The sequence below is a fragment of the Piliocolobus tephrosceles genome, chromosome 1 (assembly GCF_002776525.5).
Source record: "Piliocolobus tephrosceles isolate RC106 chromosome 1, ASM277652v3, whole genome shotgun sequence".
In the NCBI taxonomy this organism is placed as follows: Eukaryota; Metazoa; Chordata; class Mammalia; order Primates; family Cercopithecidae; genus Piliocolobus; species Piliocolobus tephrosceles.
The window spans coordinates 168897432-168916096 of record NC_045434.1 but is presented as its reverse complement, the minus strand read 5'-3'; the positions used below and the strand labels follow the sequence as shown (position 1 = coordinate 168916096).

The 18665-nt window shown below is 54.3% G+C and overlaps 1 protein-coding gene across 8 annotated transcripts in view; it reads right to left on the bottom strand.

The window, feature by feature from the left end:
• Positions 1-18665, bottom strand: part of LRP8 (LDL receptor related protein 8) — an 84729-nt gene that overhangs the window by 42839 nt on the left and 23225 nt on the right. For 7 of the 8 annotated variants that reach the window (XM_023188295.2, XM_023188275.2, XM_023188266.2 and 4 more), the window contains exon 3: positions 3751-3873. In XM_023188295.2, coding sequence (XP_023044063.1) covers positions 3751-3873 — 123 coding nt within the window. Of the gene's footprint in view, positions 1-197; positions 238-3750; positions 3874-18665 lie in introns of all 8 variants that reach the window. The other variant, XM_023188251.2, reaches the window with a different exon arrangement.

Here is an 18665-nt window from a genome sequence, read left to right as displayed (position 1 = left end):
GATAACCTCCAAATGGGGACTGCCAGCTCTAAGGGACCAGAGGCTCAGGTGGTGAGAACTGCTAGTGTCACTCAGTACAGCTCCTGCCACAGGAAGCACAGCATGGGGCCACCCAAGGTGTGTGACGGGGAGTTACACCAAGTTCCTTCAGTCGAGACCAGGCAAAATGCTGCTAGCTGGGTCAGTCTCTAACTTACTGAGTGAGCTCAGAAAATCTCTGGGCCTCCATTTTCTGATCTGTAATAGGAAGATAATCCTGGTTAATCAGAGAGGCCCCCCCCTTCCAGGTGGAAAGGTTCTAAGATGCATGAAAAAGCCTCCATATTCAAATAAATAGCATCCAGAACTGTAACTCACCTCGAACCATCCTTCCCTCCCCCACCCTCACCCCTCCCAACAGACGCTTGAAGGTGGGTCAGAAGCCATCTCCAATCGAGTGAGCTATAATTAGAGCTGAAATGCTATTGCCACTAGGCAAATGTTCTGGGCTTTTCCATTGTGAGTCCTGGCTACATTTGAAGGTATAGAACCCAGAACCAGAGGGAAACAGCTGGGAGAAACAGCCAGCTAGGGTCAGACAACATAATGGGGGAAAACACAAGAATCGGGACCTTCTCTCAAATCCCTTTCCCGCTCAGGGCAACCCCCTTCACTGACACTATTTTAATGCTTTAAGAATCTAACATCTTAATATCTAACAAACTGTTGTGTTGGGGAGAGAGGGCTTGCAGCCAAAATATAATAATACAAACAACACTGCCATTTACTCCAGCAATGACACTTGCATTCTTTCATTTGATTCTCACAATCCCTCTAAGGCAGGTCCATTACCACATTTTACAGATGAATAAACTGAGGCTCAGGATGACTGGGCAGCTTGCCTGAGGTCTGACAGGTTAAAAGACCTGAACCCAACTATATCCGATTCCAAACTCACTACACTTTACTGCCTATAATCTTTCTTTTAGGGGTAGGGAATGGGGCTCCATCCTAGGAGCTGGCACAGCCCCAGGAACCTGGTAGGCCGTGGAGGTTGCTATGGCAACACCAATTAAATGGATAGTAGGTTGGCTACTAGGTTCTCATTCAGTTGGGAAGGAGTGAGCAAGCCTGCTATCAGGTCCTGCTGCCCCAAATTCTGCCTGACCCTGACCGGCGCTCCCACTCTGGCCAACTTCCTCCAGGCAGTCTTCTGCCTTGCCTCCACCCGACCAATGTAATACAGGAAGTGGGCATTATGGCTCTTGCACCCCAGCTAGCACAAGCGAGGGAGAAAGGGGGTCTCGGAATACTAAGAGTTTAGGAATCTAGGAATGGAGAAGATTCTGGAATTCTGGAATGTTACTGATCAGGACCCAGAGGGAGGTGGGAAGGTATGCAGGGCTTCATGGTGAGTAGCTGGGAGAGCCCACAGGAGAGCTAGGCTTCTGTCTCCTGGGGTGCTGCTTTGGCTACTGCCCCCACAGGTGCCTTGTGAAACCTCAGAGAGCTCAAAGAGCCTTTTTTCTTTTTTTTTTTTTTGAGACGGAGTCTCGCTCTGTCGCCCAGGCTGGAGTGCAGTGGCCGGATCTCAGCTCATGCAAGCCCCGCCTCCCGGGTTTATGCCATTCTCCTGCCTCAGCCTCCCGAGTAGCTGGGACTACAGGCACCCGCCACCTCGCCTGGCTAGTTTTTTGTATTTTTTAGTAGAGACGGGGTTTCACTGTGTTAGCCAGGATGGTCTCGATCTCCTGACCTCGTGATCCACCCGTCTCGGCCTCCCAAAGTGCTGGGATTACAGGCTTGAGCCACCGCGCCCGGCCAGAGCCTTTTTTCATAAAAGAGAGACCTGCCATGAATAAGCTGTGTGTCTCTGAAGGAAGTCTATAAACTTCTCTGGGTCTCTAGTTATCCCTCAACTGTGAAAAGCGGGCCTGGGAGGCAGGAAGAGTGAGGCAGGAGGGCCCCGCCCAGTCCAGGGGATGGGAAGGCAGCAGGTGCTGGGATAGGCAAGAGGGAGAAAGACAGAGGGACACATGGGTAGGGCAGGGGGGAGAGATGGCGAGAGGGAGGGTGAGGATAGGAGATGAGCAGGGAAGGGAGGCAGCCCAAGAGGGCAGGGGTGGGTGGGACCCCGAAGGGGACAGAAAGGAAGATGAAAAGGGACATCCACACAAAGAGATAAGAGATGGGAGTGTGGAGGCGGGGGGAGAAGGGGAGCCCGGCCCTCAGGTAGCAAGACAGCCCCCTCTAATAACCATGATGAGGCTCCTCTCCCTTCCCTTTCCGTCCCCAGCGTCGGAGTATCTGCTGGAGGGAGGTACGGATGGAGGAGCTGGCTGACTGCAGTGAAGGAAAAAGCCCCCTGTAGCCACAACCCCTCCCCAAGCACACACTCCAGGCTGCACACGACTCTGCCTCTTGTTAGCTGGGCAGCCTTGGGCAAGGGGGAGAACCGACTCCAGCCTCAGTTTCTTTCTCTTTACATGGAGATCCCCCTCCTTCCTTAGGTTGCCAAGAGGATGAAAGTCACAAGTGGGCGTGGCGGGGCTTTGTTCCTTCTGAAGCTCAGGACAAAGCACTGGGCTTCCCTCCTGCCTGGGAGCCTCCAGTACGGCATGGAGTTTGGCCACGTGATGGGTGAGGAAAGGATGGGGCCTGTGGCATGGCTGGGGAGGCCAGGAGCAGCTGTACGAGGAAATGAGGGCTCCTTGTCTCGGGTGGGGGCCGCTCTTGCTCTGTTCTCTCTCTCTCTCCCTTTCTCTTATGTGGAGACTGGTAGCTCTGTTGCTAGGAGACAAGGAAACCCAGTTATCACCAGCCACAGCATTAGATGGGACTCCGGTCTCCATTGTCCCCACCTCTGCCTCTGGGGCGACTGTTACCCCTAAAGAGGGGCTGTCGGGTCCCCGCCAGCCCCACCATCCTCCACATGCTTTCGCCTGAGCCTTTTGTCTCGGGCTCACACGGCTGAAGCTCTGCCTCTGGACTGCGGGGTCCTTCCCCGCCCCCTTCTCATCTCCTTTTTAATTGAACAAATGTCACGGAATGACCTGCCGGGTGTAAGTTTGCTTTGAGGATTAGGGCCTGGAAAATAAATCATGGAGAGACAAAGCCCTGAGTGTAGGGGGCAGGCCTGGGGCTCAGCTCTGGCCTCCACCTCCCCCCGCCTGCCTCTGCCACCACCCAGCTGGTGATGGAGGCAGGAGCTCCAAGGCTCAGCCCACCCAGGATAGAGGAATGGGCCAGTGCCTCAGAGTCTTGGCTGGGTAGCCTTGGGCAAGTCACTCAACCTCTTTGAGCTTCAGTGTTCTCCTTTACAAAACTCAGAAAATGACAGTATCTGCTTCATGAGGCTGCTGTGGGGATAAAAAGCATTAATGCACACAGAGAGCTTAGCACATGATAAAGGCTTAAGAAGCCCCAGCTGCCATTGGCGCTCCTGGAATTATGGTCGGAGTTCTCAAGAACAGCAGCAGGGAGGCCTGGAGGACATGCTAGGGCTCCTTCTGGGCAGAAGGGCTTGACAAGACTGTTTCTAGCTGCTGCTGCCACAGAAACAGGGTCCAGTCTGCAAGAGGGCCGTGAAGAAAGCCCAGAAACAGGACAGTAGAAACCAGCAACTAAACACACCTGTTTACCAGGAGCGCCCTGAGGGCGTGGCACAGTGTTCAACTGGTCACCTCTTCTGAGCCTCACAGCTTCTCAATAAGGAAGATCTGAGGAGGAAACTGAGGCCCACCCCCACCCAGCCTGAGGGGCAGGACTCACTGCAAGTGGCCTCGGACTCATCGGAGCCGTCAGGACACTCCTCCTCGCCATCACACTTCCACCGCTCGCGGATGCAGTGGCCGTTGTCACAGGTGAAGTCACTGTCCGCACAGGTCTTCTTGGCTGCAGGGTAAGGAGGAGAGCGTAGTGAGTCTGGGAGCAGTCAGGAGGGCGGTGGGGCAACCAGGATGTGCTTGGTCTGCAAGCCGGACCACAGGGCTTCCCACAGCCCCACCAGGCCACGGGCTGCCTTGCTGACCAAGGGCAGAGGACAGGAGAGACAAGCTTCTTCGTTCCTTAGGCATCTGAACACTGCGTGAAGACAGGTGACACTTTGCTCTGCCCTCCAAGTCCAAAGCTCAAATCCAGCAAGCATGACAAGACTTATCATACCCCTGTCACTCTCCTGCTTCCCTTCAATGTCTAGTTCCACTGCCACTGCCTCCAGGAAGCCTTCCCTGGTACCCTACAGCAGCTGCCTTAGCTCCGTCAGCCAGTTCTCAGTCTCTTTACCTGCCTGTCCCACTTTCCCCAACTGGACTGGAAGTCAAAGTCCCTTCTGCAGGCACCAGGCAGTTTGTGACCATGAATCCTACACGTAAATGATTCCTTTGTGGCAAGACGAATGAGATATTTTGTGTTCAGAGCAGTGGAAGGAGGATCTACTGGGCAAGACACCAGAATCAGTCCCTGCCCCCAGGTGTCTACAGCCTGCGGGGTGATCTCCACACTGCTCTGGGGATTTCAATCCCAGTTCCTCCTCCTCCTCCTATCTGTGTGACCTTGAGGATGTTCCTTAACCTCCGAGTGTACATTTTCTTATCTATAGAATAGGGAGAGGAAGATAAAAGGCGGTGAGGAGGAGCAACAAGAAGTTATAATGTATGAAGAACCTGCAGCAGACTCAGGCACATGGCAGATGCTGGAGAAGTGGCAGCTACTGTTGTTTTCAGGGTTTGAGTCTCAATTAGAAGCTGAAGGAATGGGGTTCTGTGCCCACACAGGGGATATAGCAGGCTGAGAGCTCACAGCTGGTAACAGAGCTGAGATAAGAATACGGGTACCATCCCCAGACTGGTTCTTTGCTGCTTTCTGTGTCTTGTCCTAAGAGGAACTAGAGTTTCCAGATCAAGGAGAGGAAAAGAGATGGCTGCCCATGTCACAAGGTGCCCCACCTTCTTCCCAAGCAGCAGCACAGCACTGGGCGCATCTAGCAGGCCCGGGGGAGAGCAGTTGCCCTGTCAGGCCTTCCGTGGTGGAACTGAGGCTGCCTGGGTACCCCCAGTAGCGGGGGGGTGTTGGAGACCGGAAGGGGCCTTGAGCGCTCCACCCCTGACACCCTGCACCCTCCATAGCAGCCCTAGGCCTCTGAATTATTGGGGGCTCATCTGCATCGAACTCACACATGCCCTGTTCCAGCTGGACCAAGTGTCCAGGACCCGCTACAAAACAAGATGAGGAAGAGAGCATTGGGCAGGGAGTCCGGAGGTCTGGATTCAAGTCACTGCTGTGCTATTTTGCTCTGTACTCTCAAGCACATCATAGTCCTTTTCTGGCCCACAGTTTCTTCATCAGGAAAAGGGAGGGTGATCTGGTGAGAGATAAGCTTTCAGGTGTGGTAGTTCCAGATCAGGAGGCCCAGAAATGAAGGCAGCAGGGGGTGGCGGTGTGGGTCTCTTTTCAGCCTAAAAGAGGATACCTCAGCACAGCAGTGACTTACCCCAGGCCTTAGGGCGCTCAGACCACCAAAGTCCCCTCCCCTGGAATGAGCCTGGGATGGATTTAACATCAGGGGCCATAGCATGCGGCCTCCCCCCAGGGGCTGAGAAGTCCCGTGGCCCCAGCCTGCCCCACTCCCTCATCTTCCCCTCCTCATACTTCCCAATCTAGCCCCACCTCAGCTGCAGGTAGGTCCCTACATACCCCATGCTTTTTATACCATCATGCCTTGTCCAAGCTGTCTTTAGTCTGAAAGCCCTTTCCCCCACCTCCCGCCTTGTTTCCATTACACACTGGGCTTAAGTATCACCTCCATTCTTGATGTGGGAGCCTCCTGAGCTCCCACAATCCGCTGAATGTCCTTCTAGGGCAGAGGTTGGCAAACTTTTTCTGTGAAGGGCCAGATAGTAGCTATTTAGGCTTTGAGAGCCAAATGGTCTCTGTCACACCACTCGACCCTGCCACTATGGGGCAGAAGCAGTCAGAGACATTAGATAAAGAAGTGAGCATGGTTATGTTTCAATAAAACTATATTTACAAAAACTAGGGACAGGCGAGGCCTGTGGCCTGTATTTCGATGATCTCTGTTCTAGATCATCACTGATCATGAGTCCAACATGGTTTGCTTCCTTCCCTGTCCCTGCAGCACAGGGATTCACAAGAATCCAGCTTGGGGTAGGTCTCAGTGGGGGACACTGAGCCAAATGTGAGCATAGCTGCCCAGCCTCTGCTCCATACTTGCAGCTCTGGGACTTGCCTTCTCCCAAGGAAGCTACTTCCATGGACCACCTTTATTCAAATCTACCCACAGGCCCTCTGGGTGCTTCTGGGGCTGCAGGCCTGCTCCCCATCCTCTGGGTAGCCTGGCAGGGATTTGGTGAGAGAGACTGGATCTCTGAATCTGTTCCATGTCTGTCCTTTTCAGTGGAATCTTTGCAGTACATCTGCATTCTAAGATGAATTTTCTTCACACTTTGCTTAGAAGAACGCCTCTGTATGTGCAGAACTAGAATAAACCTGAGGAATCAGAGTCCACCTTCAGATGTGTGGATTGAGGCCCAGAAAGGGAAAGGGGCTGGCTTCGGGAAATACAGCACGGCAGGGATAAGAACAGCTCTCCTGCCTCTCAGCCCAGGGCCCTGGAGCAGCCCTCCCTGTTTCCTGCACTGAGAGGTCATTGTCAGTGATAGATACGAATACCACCTAATGGTAAATCATAGTCCGTAATCATCTTAAATACTAATATGAACCACAGCACCTGGGGAATTTCCTAATGTGAACACCAGTGGTTTTTCCCTCACAAGAAGCTCAGCATCCAAAAAAAATAAATGTATATCCTAGTTTCTTCTTTTTCTCATTCTAACACTCACTGGGTGCTTCCCCTGTGCCAGTCTCTGCCAGGTGTTTTTACCCAAGAAACCTCATGGCAAGGGGCCTGCTATGTACTCATTTGACGTATGAGGAAATCTAGGCCCAGAGATGTTAAGTTACATGTCCAAGGTCACATACGGGGGGAGCAGGGTCACAATCTGAACCCACAGTCAGATGCCTGCTCATCCCCACCATGGCTCCCCAAACAGACATTCAGCAGTATCAGATGTGGGAGAAAAACCTTACAGTAGGTGAGCAAGCCCCGTGCCAGCTTCAGTTCCACATTCAATGGACCTTGCTTCTGTTCTACGTCCTGCACTGAGAACACAGAATCAGCCCAGCCCAGTCTCTGGGAATTAAAAGCAAGTGGGCAAGTCTGGCAAGGATGTATGGTCAGACGTGCCCAAAACATCAGGGCAGGCTTGAAGAAGGTGATGATGGGGCTCTGTCACTGGGCACAGAACAACCAGATACCCCCCAAAAACCCTGCCCTGCCTGGGATTCTGAAAGCCTGGGGGTGAGCTTGTCCTCCCTCCATGTGCCAAGCCCTGCAGGCACTGGGCAAGGAGGCCAGAGCAGCCAAAAACACCACTGCTGTCCCAGAGGGCAGCTTTGAGGTCAGCCCCGGCTGGGAAATGGCAGCTGCAGGGAGAGTGCTCTGTGGTGGTGTTTTTGGGAACAGATTTGTTCACTGGCTGGACCGGCTTGGAGATTTTCCACTCTGGCTCTGGCCTGGCACCTTTCACCCAATATCCCAGTGACTTCTCACAGCTATCTTGGTAGCTGTTGTTAATCCCATTGTACAGAAGAGGATATTAAGGCTTAGAGGTGAGGATGTTAGGTGGCAGAAGTGTGATTTCAACTCTGTGTGGCAGCTGCCAAAGCTTGATCTCTTTCCATTCAGACCCTGCCACCTCAGTGTTACCAGGCTAAGAATGAGGACCTGAGAGTCCTCAAATGTACTGAAACACCTCTCAGGTCTCCTGGAATGTGCCCAGAAGTGTGCAGCAGAATAAACCCGGGCCTGGGACGGCTTTTGCTCTGCTAATGGATGGCCAGGAGTGGGGACTAGAGTAAAGCATACTGGAGGGCCCCATCGGAAGTGTGACCACATGGAAGGATCTGGAGTCAGAGTGGAGACTGACTCCTGGCATAGCCACCTCGGGGTGAACCTGGGCAAGTGGGGATGTGGCTTTCCCATGCAGCTTTGTCACAAGGACAAAAGGCAAAAAGACTCTTCTGGGAGAGCCTAGTGAACACCCCGTGTCGGGCCGTTCAGTGCAATGAACCCAATAGTCCCTCGTGAAGAGACCATATCAGCCCTGCCATGAGATGAGGGCTGTGCTGCCGTTCTAAGGCTGTCAGAGCAAGCCATGCCAGACCCCTACTCTGCTGGCCTTGGCTCTGGTTCCCAGGGTGATTCCGCAGCTGGGCTCAAGGCCTGGCTCCCTGTTTCCAGGGATTTATGTCCCCCCATGCCAGTCTGCCCCTTGGACAATGCCCACCTCTGTGAGTCCCTCAGCCCAGGAGTGATACATAGTCAACCAGGGTCTGCGACATCATAATCTGGTGCCATGGCAACAGATGGGCTGCCACAAAGGACTAGGGGATCCTAGGGGCAGTGAGGAGGGGTTGACCCCAGGGTAGAGTGGGGGAGAGTGGGAAATGCTATTTATAACAAGAACATGGACCAAAGAAAGCACCAGACAGTCCTTGGTCTATCAAACTGTGCCCTGCCACTTGTAGGCTGTGTGACCTTACGCAAGTTACACGACTCCTCTGAGCTGCACTTTCTTCATCTGCACTCAAGGATACCATCCCTGCTTCACGGGACACACAGGGTCATTGTGAGAAGCAAATAAGCTAAGGATGGCCCCAAAGCTTCATGAATTGAAAAGCAAAAAGGCGCAAGTTAGAGGTGTGTGAAGTCACAGCCCTGGCCCCAGCTGCTGTGTGTGTAACACTGGGCCCATCCCTCAAACCTTCTGAGCCTGCCTCCTCCTCATTAGGAAATGGAGGTGTGGCGCTGACTAAGTCTTAAGGCCCTCTCCACACTCTCTCCACACACAGTGTCTGTGATCCTATGAAAGTATTAGAATCACTCAGCACCTCCTGGCTTCCCCCGCCTCCAGAGACATCCTTCCCATGCTGCTCCCCACCACACACATCCTGGAGCCCCAGTGCAGAGAGGAGGCTTCAAAATAAAGATCAGTCTGGGCTGCCCAGGGGCACTGCTCCGTGTGGCTTCCTCTTGGCAATCCGAATGTCCTGCCGTGTTGGACTCCAGAGTCTTGAGGCCCCCTACGTGGGTCTCCCATGTTACATGCCTGGAAGCCAAGGCCTAGTGAGAAGTGACTGCTCAAGGTCACAGCACATGTCGGTGGGAGGGCTGCACTTGAACCCAGGTAATGACTCCCAATCCCACTTTGTGGTCAGCAAGCCAGGCGAGGGCCACCTGACTTGGCCCAGGGGTCAGGGAAGGCTTCCTGGAGGAGGGGCACTGTGTTCAAAGAAGAGGCGTCAGCCAAACTGTGGGAGTGAAGAGAGCAGTGAAGAGCATTCCAGGAAGAAGGATAATGGGGCTTGGGGGCATGGAGGAGTGAGCAGACCATTAGGGGCTGGGACGAGGTGAGTGGCAGGGGACCTGGAGATCCACCAGGCCAGGGAACAACTTGCCCTGGTGAAGTTGTTCACCAAGTTGTGCACCAAGCTGCCCTGCAGAGGCCTGGCACAGGGGCCTGGCTTTCCTTGAGCTCACCCAGGGACCCATCCAGCCTCTTGCTAAACACAGGACTGCTCTCCAGCAGCCAAAAAAACTCAAGGCTCCAGGCTGCCAGAGCTTCCTTTGGGATTTTGTGAAGCTGTGCAAGACAGAAAATCGGCCCCTAGCAGAGGAGAGGGGTATGGGGCAGGACAGAGCCCAGGGGTGGCCATGCACCAGGATATTTGGGATAGACACTAGTTTCCCCCTTGAAGATGCATGATGCCCACTGGTTTATAAAGGCCCTGAGAAGGACTGCAGTGAGGATATCTGATTGTTTCCTCCAGTCTTCCAAGCTTGTTTAACCAAGGAACTCCTTTTTCAGATGCCACATCTGTTTATTTCCCAAGAAACAAGTGGTCCAATGAACCACACCTAGGAAAACACTGCTAGGGCGTAAGCCTCTCATCCTATAAATGATTAGATGAGGTGCAGAGAAGGGAGGGACTGGCCCATGTTCACACAGCAGCCTGGTACTTGTACTTAGCCGTCTGCCTCTGGGCCAGCCCCACTAGGCCATAAAAAATAGAACAAGGTGTTCACAGAGCATAGAGCCCAGAGTGAAGCTGCAGGGACCCCACTGGAGACCCCAATCCTCAGAGCAGGGACATGTCTAGAGAAGGGCCCAGGAAAGGACAGAGAGAATGTATACCCAGCCACCTAGAACAGGGAGATGAGAGAGCTGTCAGCCTTACAGGCTCTGACTGATCTCTGGTTTCTGTAGACAGGTCTTGGGCTCTAGAGAATGTTCTCTGAAGGCAGAGCAGCGACCCCTAAGAAAGATGGATTCCAGCTCAACATTGTTGCTCAGCAACCTGGGGCAGGTTCTTTGCCCTCCTAGGGCAGTTGAGAGGCAAAGAGCAAAGGTAAAGCCCCCACATTGGAGAGCTGGGTGCACGGAAGGGACTCAGCTGTTCCCAATTCCTCTCTCAGGCCTGGGCCAGTGCAGGGTGGCTGGCTTTGGCCCTGCAGCCCAGCCCTAAGGCAGCTGGGCCACTTGTACCGGGGTCGGGGAGATGAGAGGGCTACTCCCACCAACAGTTACCCTTCCACAGAGCTCAGCAGGCCCCGGCGTTGCCAGGACAACCGCTTCCAGCAGAATGAAGATCCAGGGTGGGGGCAGGGGGTGTGCCAGCCCACCCCTGGCCTACTAACCTGGCAGGCAGATTTAAATGACAGTCCAGGAAGCTACTATTAAACTGTCACCCCAGTCAACAGGACGACAGACCCGGAGTGTTCTCTGGCTGCAGCAATGACACAACAGTAATGAGAGGGGGAGGAGACTGTGGCCCAGAGCAACCTGTACCCCACCCGGGGACCCTGGCCTGCTGGCTGTCCCACTGCCAGAGCCACCCTCTCAGGCTGTGGCGGGTCCTGGCATGGAGCTGGGGCTCAGCACAGGGCCTCGCAAACTATTTTTAAGCAGAGGAACCCTTTTCCCAAGTGAACCCCCAACATATAAAACAGATTAAAATGGAGCTGCATGGTTGGAAGTGGGGATGGGGGTGACACCCACAGCCCATCGCCAGCAGATCTGGGGTCCAGCAGCACTGGATTCAAATCCTAACCCCTCCCTGGACATGTGATGTTCCCAAATCCCTCAGTTTAAAGATCCTGTGGGTCCATTATAACATTGCAAATAGCTTCCACCTGGCTCTGCTCCTGAAACTCTAGGGACCTAAAGTTCTAAGGCTGTAACACTGTGATTTGCAGCCTAAGCCCCTGTGACAAGACTCCATGACAGCTACCGCCAGAGTCCGAGATGTAGATAAGCTGTGGATGGCAGCCTCTGATGCCTTCCTTGCAAGGAACTGTTTATCTGAGTCCAGAAGTCCACATGCGGACAGTCTCTGACTACTCAAGGCCCGGGGTTCCCAGGAGGAAAATGGTTCCCACAGTCTCCTGAAAGTAGGGTGCAGGCAGCCAGCACCCACATGTGGTGGGCAGGACATGGTGCGTGGCTTTGTGCTGCCCAGCGGGCTCTGGGGCTCGAGCCACCATCATCCAACAGTAGGCGACATCTAAATTCACCCTTTCCCCCACCCTCCCATCCACCTGGGGAGACTGAGAAGCTGCAGGTGCTGAGGAGGAGGGAGACACATGAAGGGCTCGAGCCAAAGGATTCGCCCCATTCGGAATAAAGAGGCTGTGGCAGAAGGAGCACTTTTTGTTGAGGGCGGTTTTGCTTTTAAATCGGGAAGTTTCCCTCAAAATTTTCTGGGTTCTCTCCTCCAACCCATTCCACTAAGGAGTTACACAATTCTAACCAAGCCAGATCCTAAGACCGTAAATCTATTTATTTCCCAAGAAACAAGTGGTCCACCTTCGCCCCAAAACACCAAGGCATGAAAATGAGGTTGTAAGGGTCGGGAGGCCTGAGGAAAGATGAAATGGGAGGCAGCGGCAGGGCCCCCAGCAGTGGTAGGAGTGTCACCCCTTCCCATTCTGGGCCTCAGTCTCCTCATGTGAACACATCTCTAAGGGCCCCCTCCAGATGACCCCATGACACGGCGGGGTTGTGGTTCTTGGTGCTGTTGCGAGCTCCTCCAAAGGGCTCACCTGGGGCTTCCCACAGCCAAGCACCTCCTCCAGGCTCCAGTACATCCCAGCTGCTCTCAGATACTGCCAGACCCTGGCCCCACTGTCACCAAGGGAGGCCCAAGCCCTTGCTGGGGTATGTAGGCCTCCCTGTCACCACAGGGAAGAAGAGCGTCTCCGAGGGACAGACCGACAAAGGCATCTTCCTGTCCCAGTGATTTGTGCATGCAGGAGGTATTGAACGAGTTAGAGCTGAGGGGCCGGGAGGAGGTGGGTATGGGGGAGAGGTAGGTGGGATGGGATCAGCAGGGGTCCCTGGCTGGCGCCTGCAAGGTGCTGCTGAGAGCAGGCAGCATGCTGAGAAGATGACCACGTTCCTGCCCTCTCCCAGGCTCCAGCCAGCCCCACCCCAGATTTTGGCACTGGGATTGCGGGTCCCAGAGAAACAGCTAGAAGAAAACTCATGGCATTCTTAAAGTAGAAGCTTCCAGAGGCCAGAAGGCAAGGCCATGAAACCGTATAGGCCCTCTAGCCAGAGTCATTGCCAGGTTCCCAACCTCACATTCCCCTTCCACTCCTACCCCAGTGGAAATGTGGTCTCCTCTGACCAGGGGACCTTTCTGGCTAACCCCAGCTAGGCCCCCTGGGGCTGATGGATCCATGGCTCTGCCTCCCTTGGGCAGGCTGACCTTGGAGCTTGCCAAGGACCCCTGCATTCCAGGCTCTGTTCTTGCCACCAGCCTCCTGAGGGAAAGAGCGGCAGCTCTTCTGCTGCTTCTTTTGCAGTCGAGGAGAAGGTTCTAGATCTCATTCCAGCCCTGCTCTGCCACCAACATGCTGTGTGACACAGGGCAGGCCTCTCTGGGCTCTCAGCCCCCACTAAATGCAGAGCAGAACTCTGCAGCCAGGGCCAAGGAGGCCAGGCCAGAGGGACTCAAGAACCCACGAGGCACAGATACTCCTCTGATGGAGCGAATGATTGAGTGATGACCCCTGCCTGTGTGGGGAGGGGTGGTGGGTCCCTCGCTGCTACCCACAGGCAGGTAGGGCACTCGGGCCTCTGATGTCAGCAGTGGGTTGCTGCAGCACCCTCCCCTCTGCCTACTAGGTAGAGACTGCACTCACTAGGAAGCAGCCTTGGCTAAGTGAAAAATGCAAATACTTTCACCAATTAGGCTGGTAGGAGAAGCTTTTCCTAGGATGAGCCCCACTGGCCCATCCCGGTGATAAACGGGCAGCACCTGTTATTGGGAAATCCATCTCCTGGTGCGGGACTGCTGCCTCTCTGGAGTGCTCCTCTGTGCTCCTCACCAGGGAGTGTGGGGCAGGCTGTACCCAGGAGGCTGGTGTGAGCTCTCTGCCACCCCCAGCCTCATGCTGGTCATCCAGGGAGCCTCTGCCCACCTGTGCCCACCTGTGTGTCCAGCAGAAGGTCTGCAGGTTAAAGTATCACTCTGTGACATCGCTGAGGCCTGTGCAGGGAGTCTGCTAGCTTTTCTGGAGAGAGGTTAAGAATACCTCACTGAGAATGGGGTTAGCAATGGGCCATCTGCCACCCCGGCCTGGAGGGCCTGGCTCTGCTCTGTGGCCTTGATGTAAGTCTCTGGCCTTCTCTGCGCCTTGCTCTCTTCCGTCATGGCGTGGTGAGTTGGATGAGATAAGCTCTAAGTTCCTCTCGTTTTCAGACAGGTGTTACCCACCACCAGGCCTAGAGTGAGGCTGACAGAGGGAGGGAACTGTGGCTTGGTCCCCAGGCCCTCACAGTCCACTCCTGTGGCTCCAGGGGCTACAAATCCAGACCCAGTAGTCACTGTCCTCCCAAAGGCCTCTCCATAATCAAAGAGCCATCTTTCCCTGCTTACTGACTTCCCATCTCCCCTTGAATATGACCGACTGCCTTAGCAGGACACTCAGGAACAGTTCAAGCTGCCCTGCTACTGCTCTGGCCCATCCCTGGCCATCACCTGCCTCCAGTAACCACTCAATGGTTATGGACAAGCCATCAGCCTTCATACCAGGTGCTTTTGCTCACATAGCCCCACCAGGCCGGAAGCCCTTCTTCTACCTCCATGGGCAAAACTCTCCCACCCCTGAAGGCCAGCTCAAGCATCAGCTGTTCATGGTGTCTGATGAGGCCCCCATCCAAATCCCCCCACCTCTGACAGAGCAGAAATGAGTAGATCCCAGCCCGGGGCCAGCCAGGGCCCACAACACCAAAGTAGGACGTTAGCAAGCTCGAGTCTCCACGGGGTGCTTATTTTGCTGCTGTATTTTTGGCAAGCCAGACCCAGGCAGTGCCTACAGGAAGCCCCTTCCAGGCTGTGCCTACCCTGGCCGTCAGTGCTGAGATGAAGATCTGTGGCCCCACTGGCCAGGGGAGACCTCAGGAGCCGTCCACCAGACCAGACTGGACTCAGAAGTCATCCCAGCAGCTTCTATGACATGGCTCGGCCACTGTCATAGAATGGGGCTCAGGGAGATGCAAACCCTTCCCAGTCTACCTAGTGACAGCTGGGCCCTCGGCTGTGAGAAAGGCCTTCGCAGGGCTTCTCTGGGGAGTTCTACAAAGCCCTGACTGGGTTCCAGAGCCTCTCAGTGATCTGGGCCTCGGGAACCCTGGGCACCCCTCCAGGCTGCCCTTGACCTCTGGGGTGACATTGGACACGCCCCTTACCCTCCTGTGCCTCAGCCTCCTCACCTAGACACTAGAGGAGTCAGGTTTTCATGTGTACCATTCAAAGGCCTGCCTGGGTTACCTCACAAGGTAAGAGTGAATGGGACAGAAGGCGGGTGCTCGAGGTGTGGGGGTGGGGCTGGGTGGTGTGGGCCAGTGTGGTCTGCACCCGCTCACAGAGGGGAGACAGGTGTGCTGCTGGCTGATGCAGACAGCAGAGCACGTGGCTCAGGGCAAGGGCTCAATGGAGAGACTGGAAGGGCCCTGAAGCCAGGGGCTACTGAGGACCTTCGGCTCAGAGGTGGGGATCATGGGGGCGTTGGGGAACAAGGAAATTGTCTGATTGGGATATACTCCTTGAGCCCAAGAGAAATCTAGCAGACTGGTCCCGGGTCCTTAGCAGGTGTGGAGTTGAGTGACAAGTTTGAGACTCCATCCCCAGTCCCTGGGCCTGGCTCCTCAGGGCCAGCCGTGTGGTGGGAGGCCGCCACCTACTTTGAGAAATTAGGAAGTAAAGACCTTAAAAGGCATGAACTGGCCAGGCATGGTGGTGCATGCCTGTAATGCCAGCACTTTGGGAGGCCAAGGCAGGCAGATTACTTGAGCCCAGGAGTTCGATACCAGACTGGGCAACATGGCAAAACCCCATCTCTACAAAAACAAAAATACAAAAAAAATTAGCTGTGCATGGTGGTACACACCTGTAGTCCAAGCTACTTGAAAGGCTAGGGTGGTCGGGTGGCTTGAGCCCGGGAGGTTGAGGCTGCAGTGAGCCATGATCACGCTATTGCACTCCAGCCTGGGCAACAGAGGGAAACCCTGTCTTAAAGAAAAAAAAAAAAAAAAAAGGCATTGATTGTCCCAAGGTCATATAGCTTGAGGCAGGACCAGAACCCAGCTTGTTTCATCCCTAATGCTGTGCAAGCAAAGGAAAAAGTGAGAGGTGGACCCGCATCTCCCTTGCCTGTGAGTAAGGTCTGCTGGAGGGAGAGGAGGCAGGCCTGGGGAGGGTTCACTGCCTGGAAGAGAGATATTTTAAGTTGGTCCTCAAAGAAAGGGGTGATTTCGGCTGGCAATAGTAGGGGCTAAGGAAGCCTGCTCCGAGGAACTACGTTTTTCCAGAAGGAAAAGGTGGATTCTGAAAGCAGATGGAGAAGGCTGCTTCTGGCTTCTCAGTGCATTTGGAGGGAAATGGGGTCCATTCTCTGAAGCTCTTTAGAGATTCAGGATTGGTTCCAACAGGGAGGTGTGAGCGTGTGGTCCACAACCCCTACCTAACAAGCAGATTCCCGGCCTTGGGCTCATGTTAGGCTGGAACCTAACATGATGTGAGCTTGGAGACCACCAAGGTCGGCGTCCTTGTTTTACAGCCGGGGCACTGAGGCCCAGAGAGGGGAGATGAGTGACGTCACCACCCTGGAGTCTAACCAAGACCCATCTCCTTTTGTTCTGGGTTGTGGCTGTTACACCTGGGGTTCTTGTTTCTCGGTTTGGCTATAGACTCTATGATGAATGTCCACCTCTCACTTTTTCCTTTGCTTGCACTGCATTAGGAATGAGATGACTTGGGTTCTGGTCCTGCCTCAAGCCGTATGACCTTGGGCCAATCAATGTCTTTTTTTTTTTGTTTTCTGAGACAGTGTTTCCCTCTGTTGGCCAGGCTGGAGTGCACTGGTATTTCAGCTCACTGCAGCCTCAACCTGGCAGGTTCAAGCCATCCTCCCACCCCAGCTTCCAACGTAGCTGGGACTACAAGTGTGCACCACCACACCCAGCTAATTTTTAAAAAAATTTTTTATTTTTGTTGTTGTAGAGACAGAGTTTCGTCATGCTGCTCAGGCGCCCTAGGGTCGTACTACAGCAGGTGATCCAGAGTCACGGCCTGGGAACAACCTGTATGATTATAGGTGAGTGACTTAACCTCTCAGAGCCTCAGCTTCCTCATCAATAAAATGCAGCTAACCACCTCAGGGGGTGGGAATTAAGAGGCTGTAATGTTGAAATTCATGGTAAATTGCACATCCCCACAAAAGCAGGCAGAGCTCTTGTCAATCATGCAGCTTATTTCTTACCACCACCACTCGCCCACTGCTCCAGCTTTCCTGCAGGGACTTTGGGGAGAGCTGGGTTGCCTCCCTGTTGGAATGGGAGAGGGCCGGGGGCAGAGAGGCAAGGGGCATGCCTCAACTGGAAAAGCATTTGGGTCCAGTGAGGTGCTGGGGAGCGGCCAGTACTCATAGGGCCTGTGGGAGGCTCCGGTAGAGCCAAGGGGGCTGCAGGCAGAACACACCTGGAACCCGGGCCCCGAGGCCATGTGGCCCAGCCCTTGGAGTTCCTACATGAGAAAAGGGGCCACAGCAGCCTCGAGCTCCCATGGCAACTTCAGCAAAGCAATTCCACTCCTCCCAAGACCCAGTCAGGAACAGAACTGCCACTGAAGAGACTTAAGGAATCATAAGATAGACATTGAATCACAGAACAGAATCTCCTTGTCTCAGAGAGGATCTGAGAATCGTAAAACACAGTTTACAAGTACTTAGGCTTATTCCGCTGAACGTCAGGACCAATGAGTCACGGAATCTTTCCAGTTTTAAATCACACATCCTAGACTCACAAACAGAACAAAACCCCAGAAGCTTCTAATCTAATCCAGGCGCCAGGCGTAGCAAAGGCCTGTCCCTTTCCCCCAACCCCTACCCGTACAGGAATCCTCTGTTCCCACCGCTGACATATGGCCATTCGCCCTCTTGAATGCTCTCAGCGACAGGGGACTCAGTCAGCCGTGCTGGCTGGAGGCTGAACACGTTCCTTCCTCTTGAACGGGGAGGGAAATAAGCTCTCAACAGGAGATCCCCACTTTGTACAAATGGATTTTTCACCCCTCCTTGTTCTTTGGCTCTGGTCAGAAAGATTCCCAGGGAAGTGGAAAGGAGCCAAGAGCTGCCACGAAATGACTTTACCCAGCAGACAGGCTGGTGATAGGTTTCGGTGGGAAAAAGAAAGGAAAGGGGCGATGAATTCTAACTTGCTGAGCGATAAAGGAAATTAAGGCATAATACCGAGGAGGCAGCAGTTCTATTAACCTGGGTGGAATACCAATTACTCCAGCCTTCTCAGCATTGCTCCAAGTGAAGAGAAAACCCCCAAAGAGAGTGTGACTGTGGCCCAGGGCTCATCTGGATTAGACTGTTTGTTTGCCCTGGCACCCTAATGATGGGAATGAGAGAAAATTCCCCGTTTCCTGGGAGACAACCATGCCAAAGTGGGGGAGGACAGGCAGGCCCACGCGCAGCCACTGGACTGCTTGGCAAATGTGCACGGCAGAGGGGGTCCCCGGGCCCACTGCAGAAAGGCTCAGTGAGGGGCCACCAGCAGCCTCCCCTCACCCGGCCCTGTCCAGGGCACCTTCTCTGTCCCCTGTTCTGGGAAGGCCAAGCTTTCTGCTGACTCCTGTGCTATCTGGAAAGTCTCAGGTCTCTGCTGCTGGAAGCCAAAATAATCAAGCAGCAGGCCTACTGTGTGTCACGGACCCTGCTAGATGCTGGCATGCCCTGCCGTTAGGTAAGACCTTCGGAGGTGGCCATGCCTCCAGGTGTTGGTTCTGGCAGGGCCAGGGCTAGGGGCTCTGGTCAGGACCACCCACCCATCTGAGGCCAGCCACGGGGCGAGCAGTATGGGGGTAGTTCATGGCCACAAGCCCCAGCTCAGTGCCTCCAGCCAGAGCTGGGCAGAAGGGGACAGACATGGCTGTGGGAGGCAAGAAGAGGAAAGGAGCGGGGTCATGTGCCCAGCAAACCCTCACTGCCCACTGGCATCCTGGCCCATACCTCAGCCACACCGGCCACTTCTCAG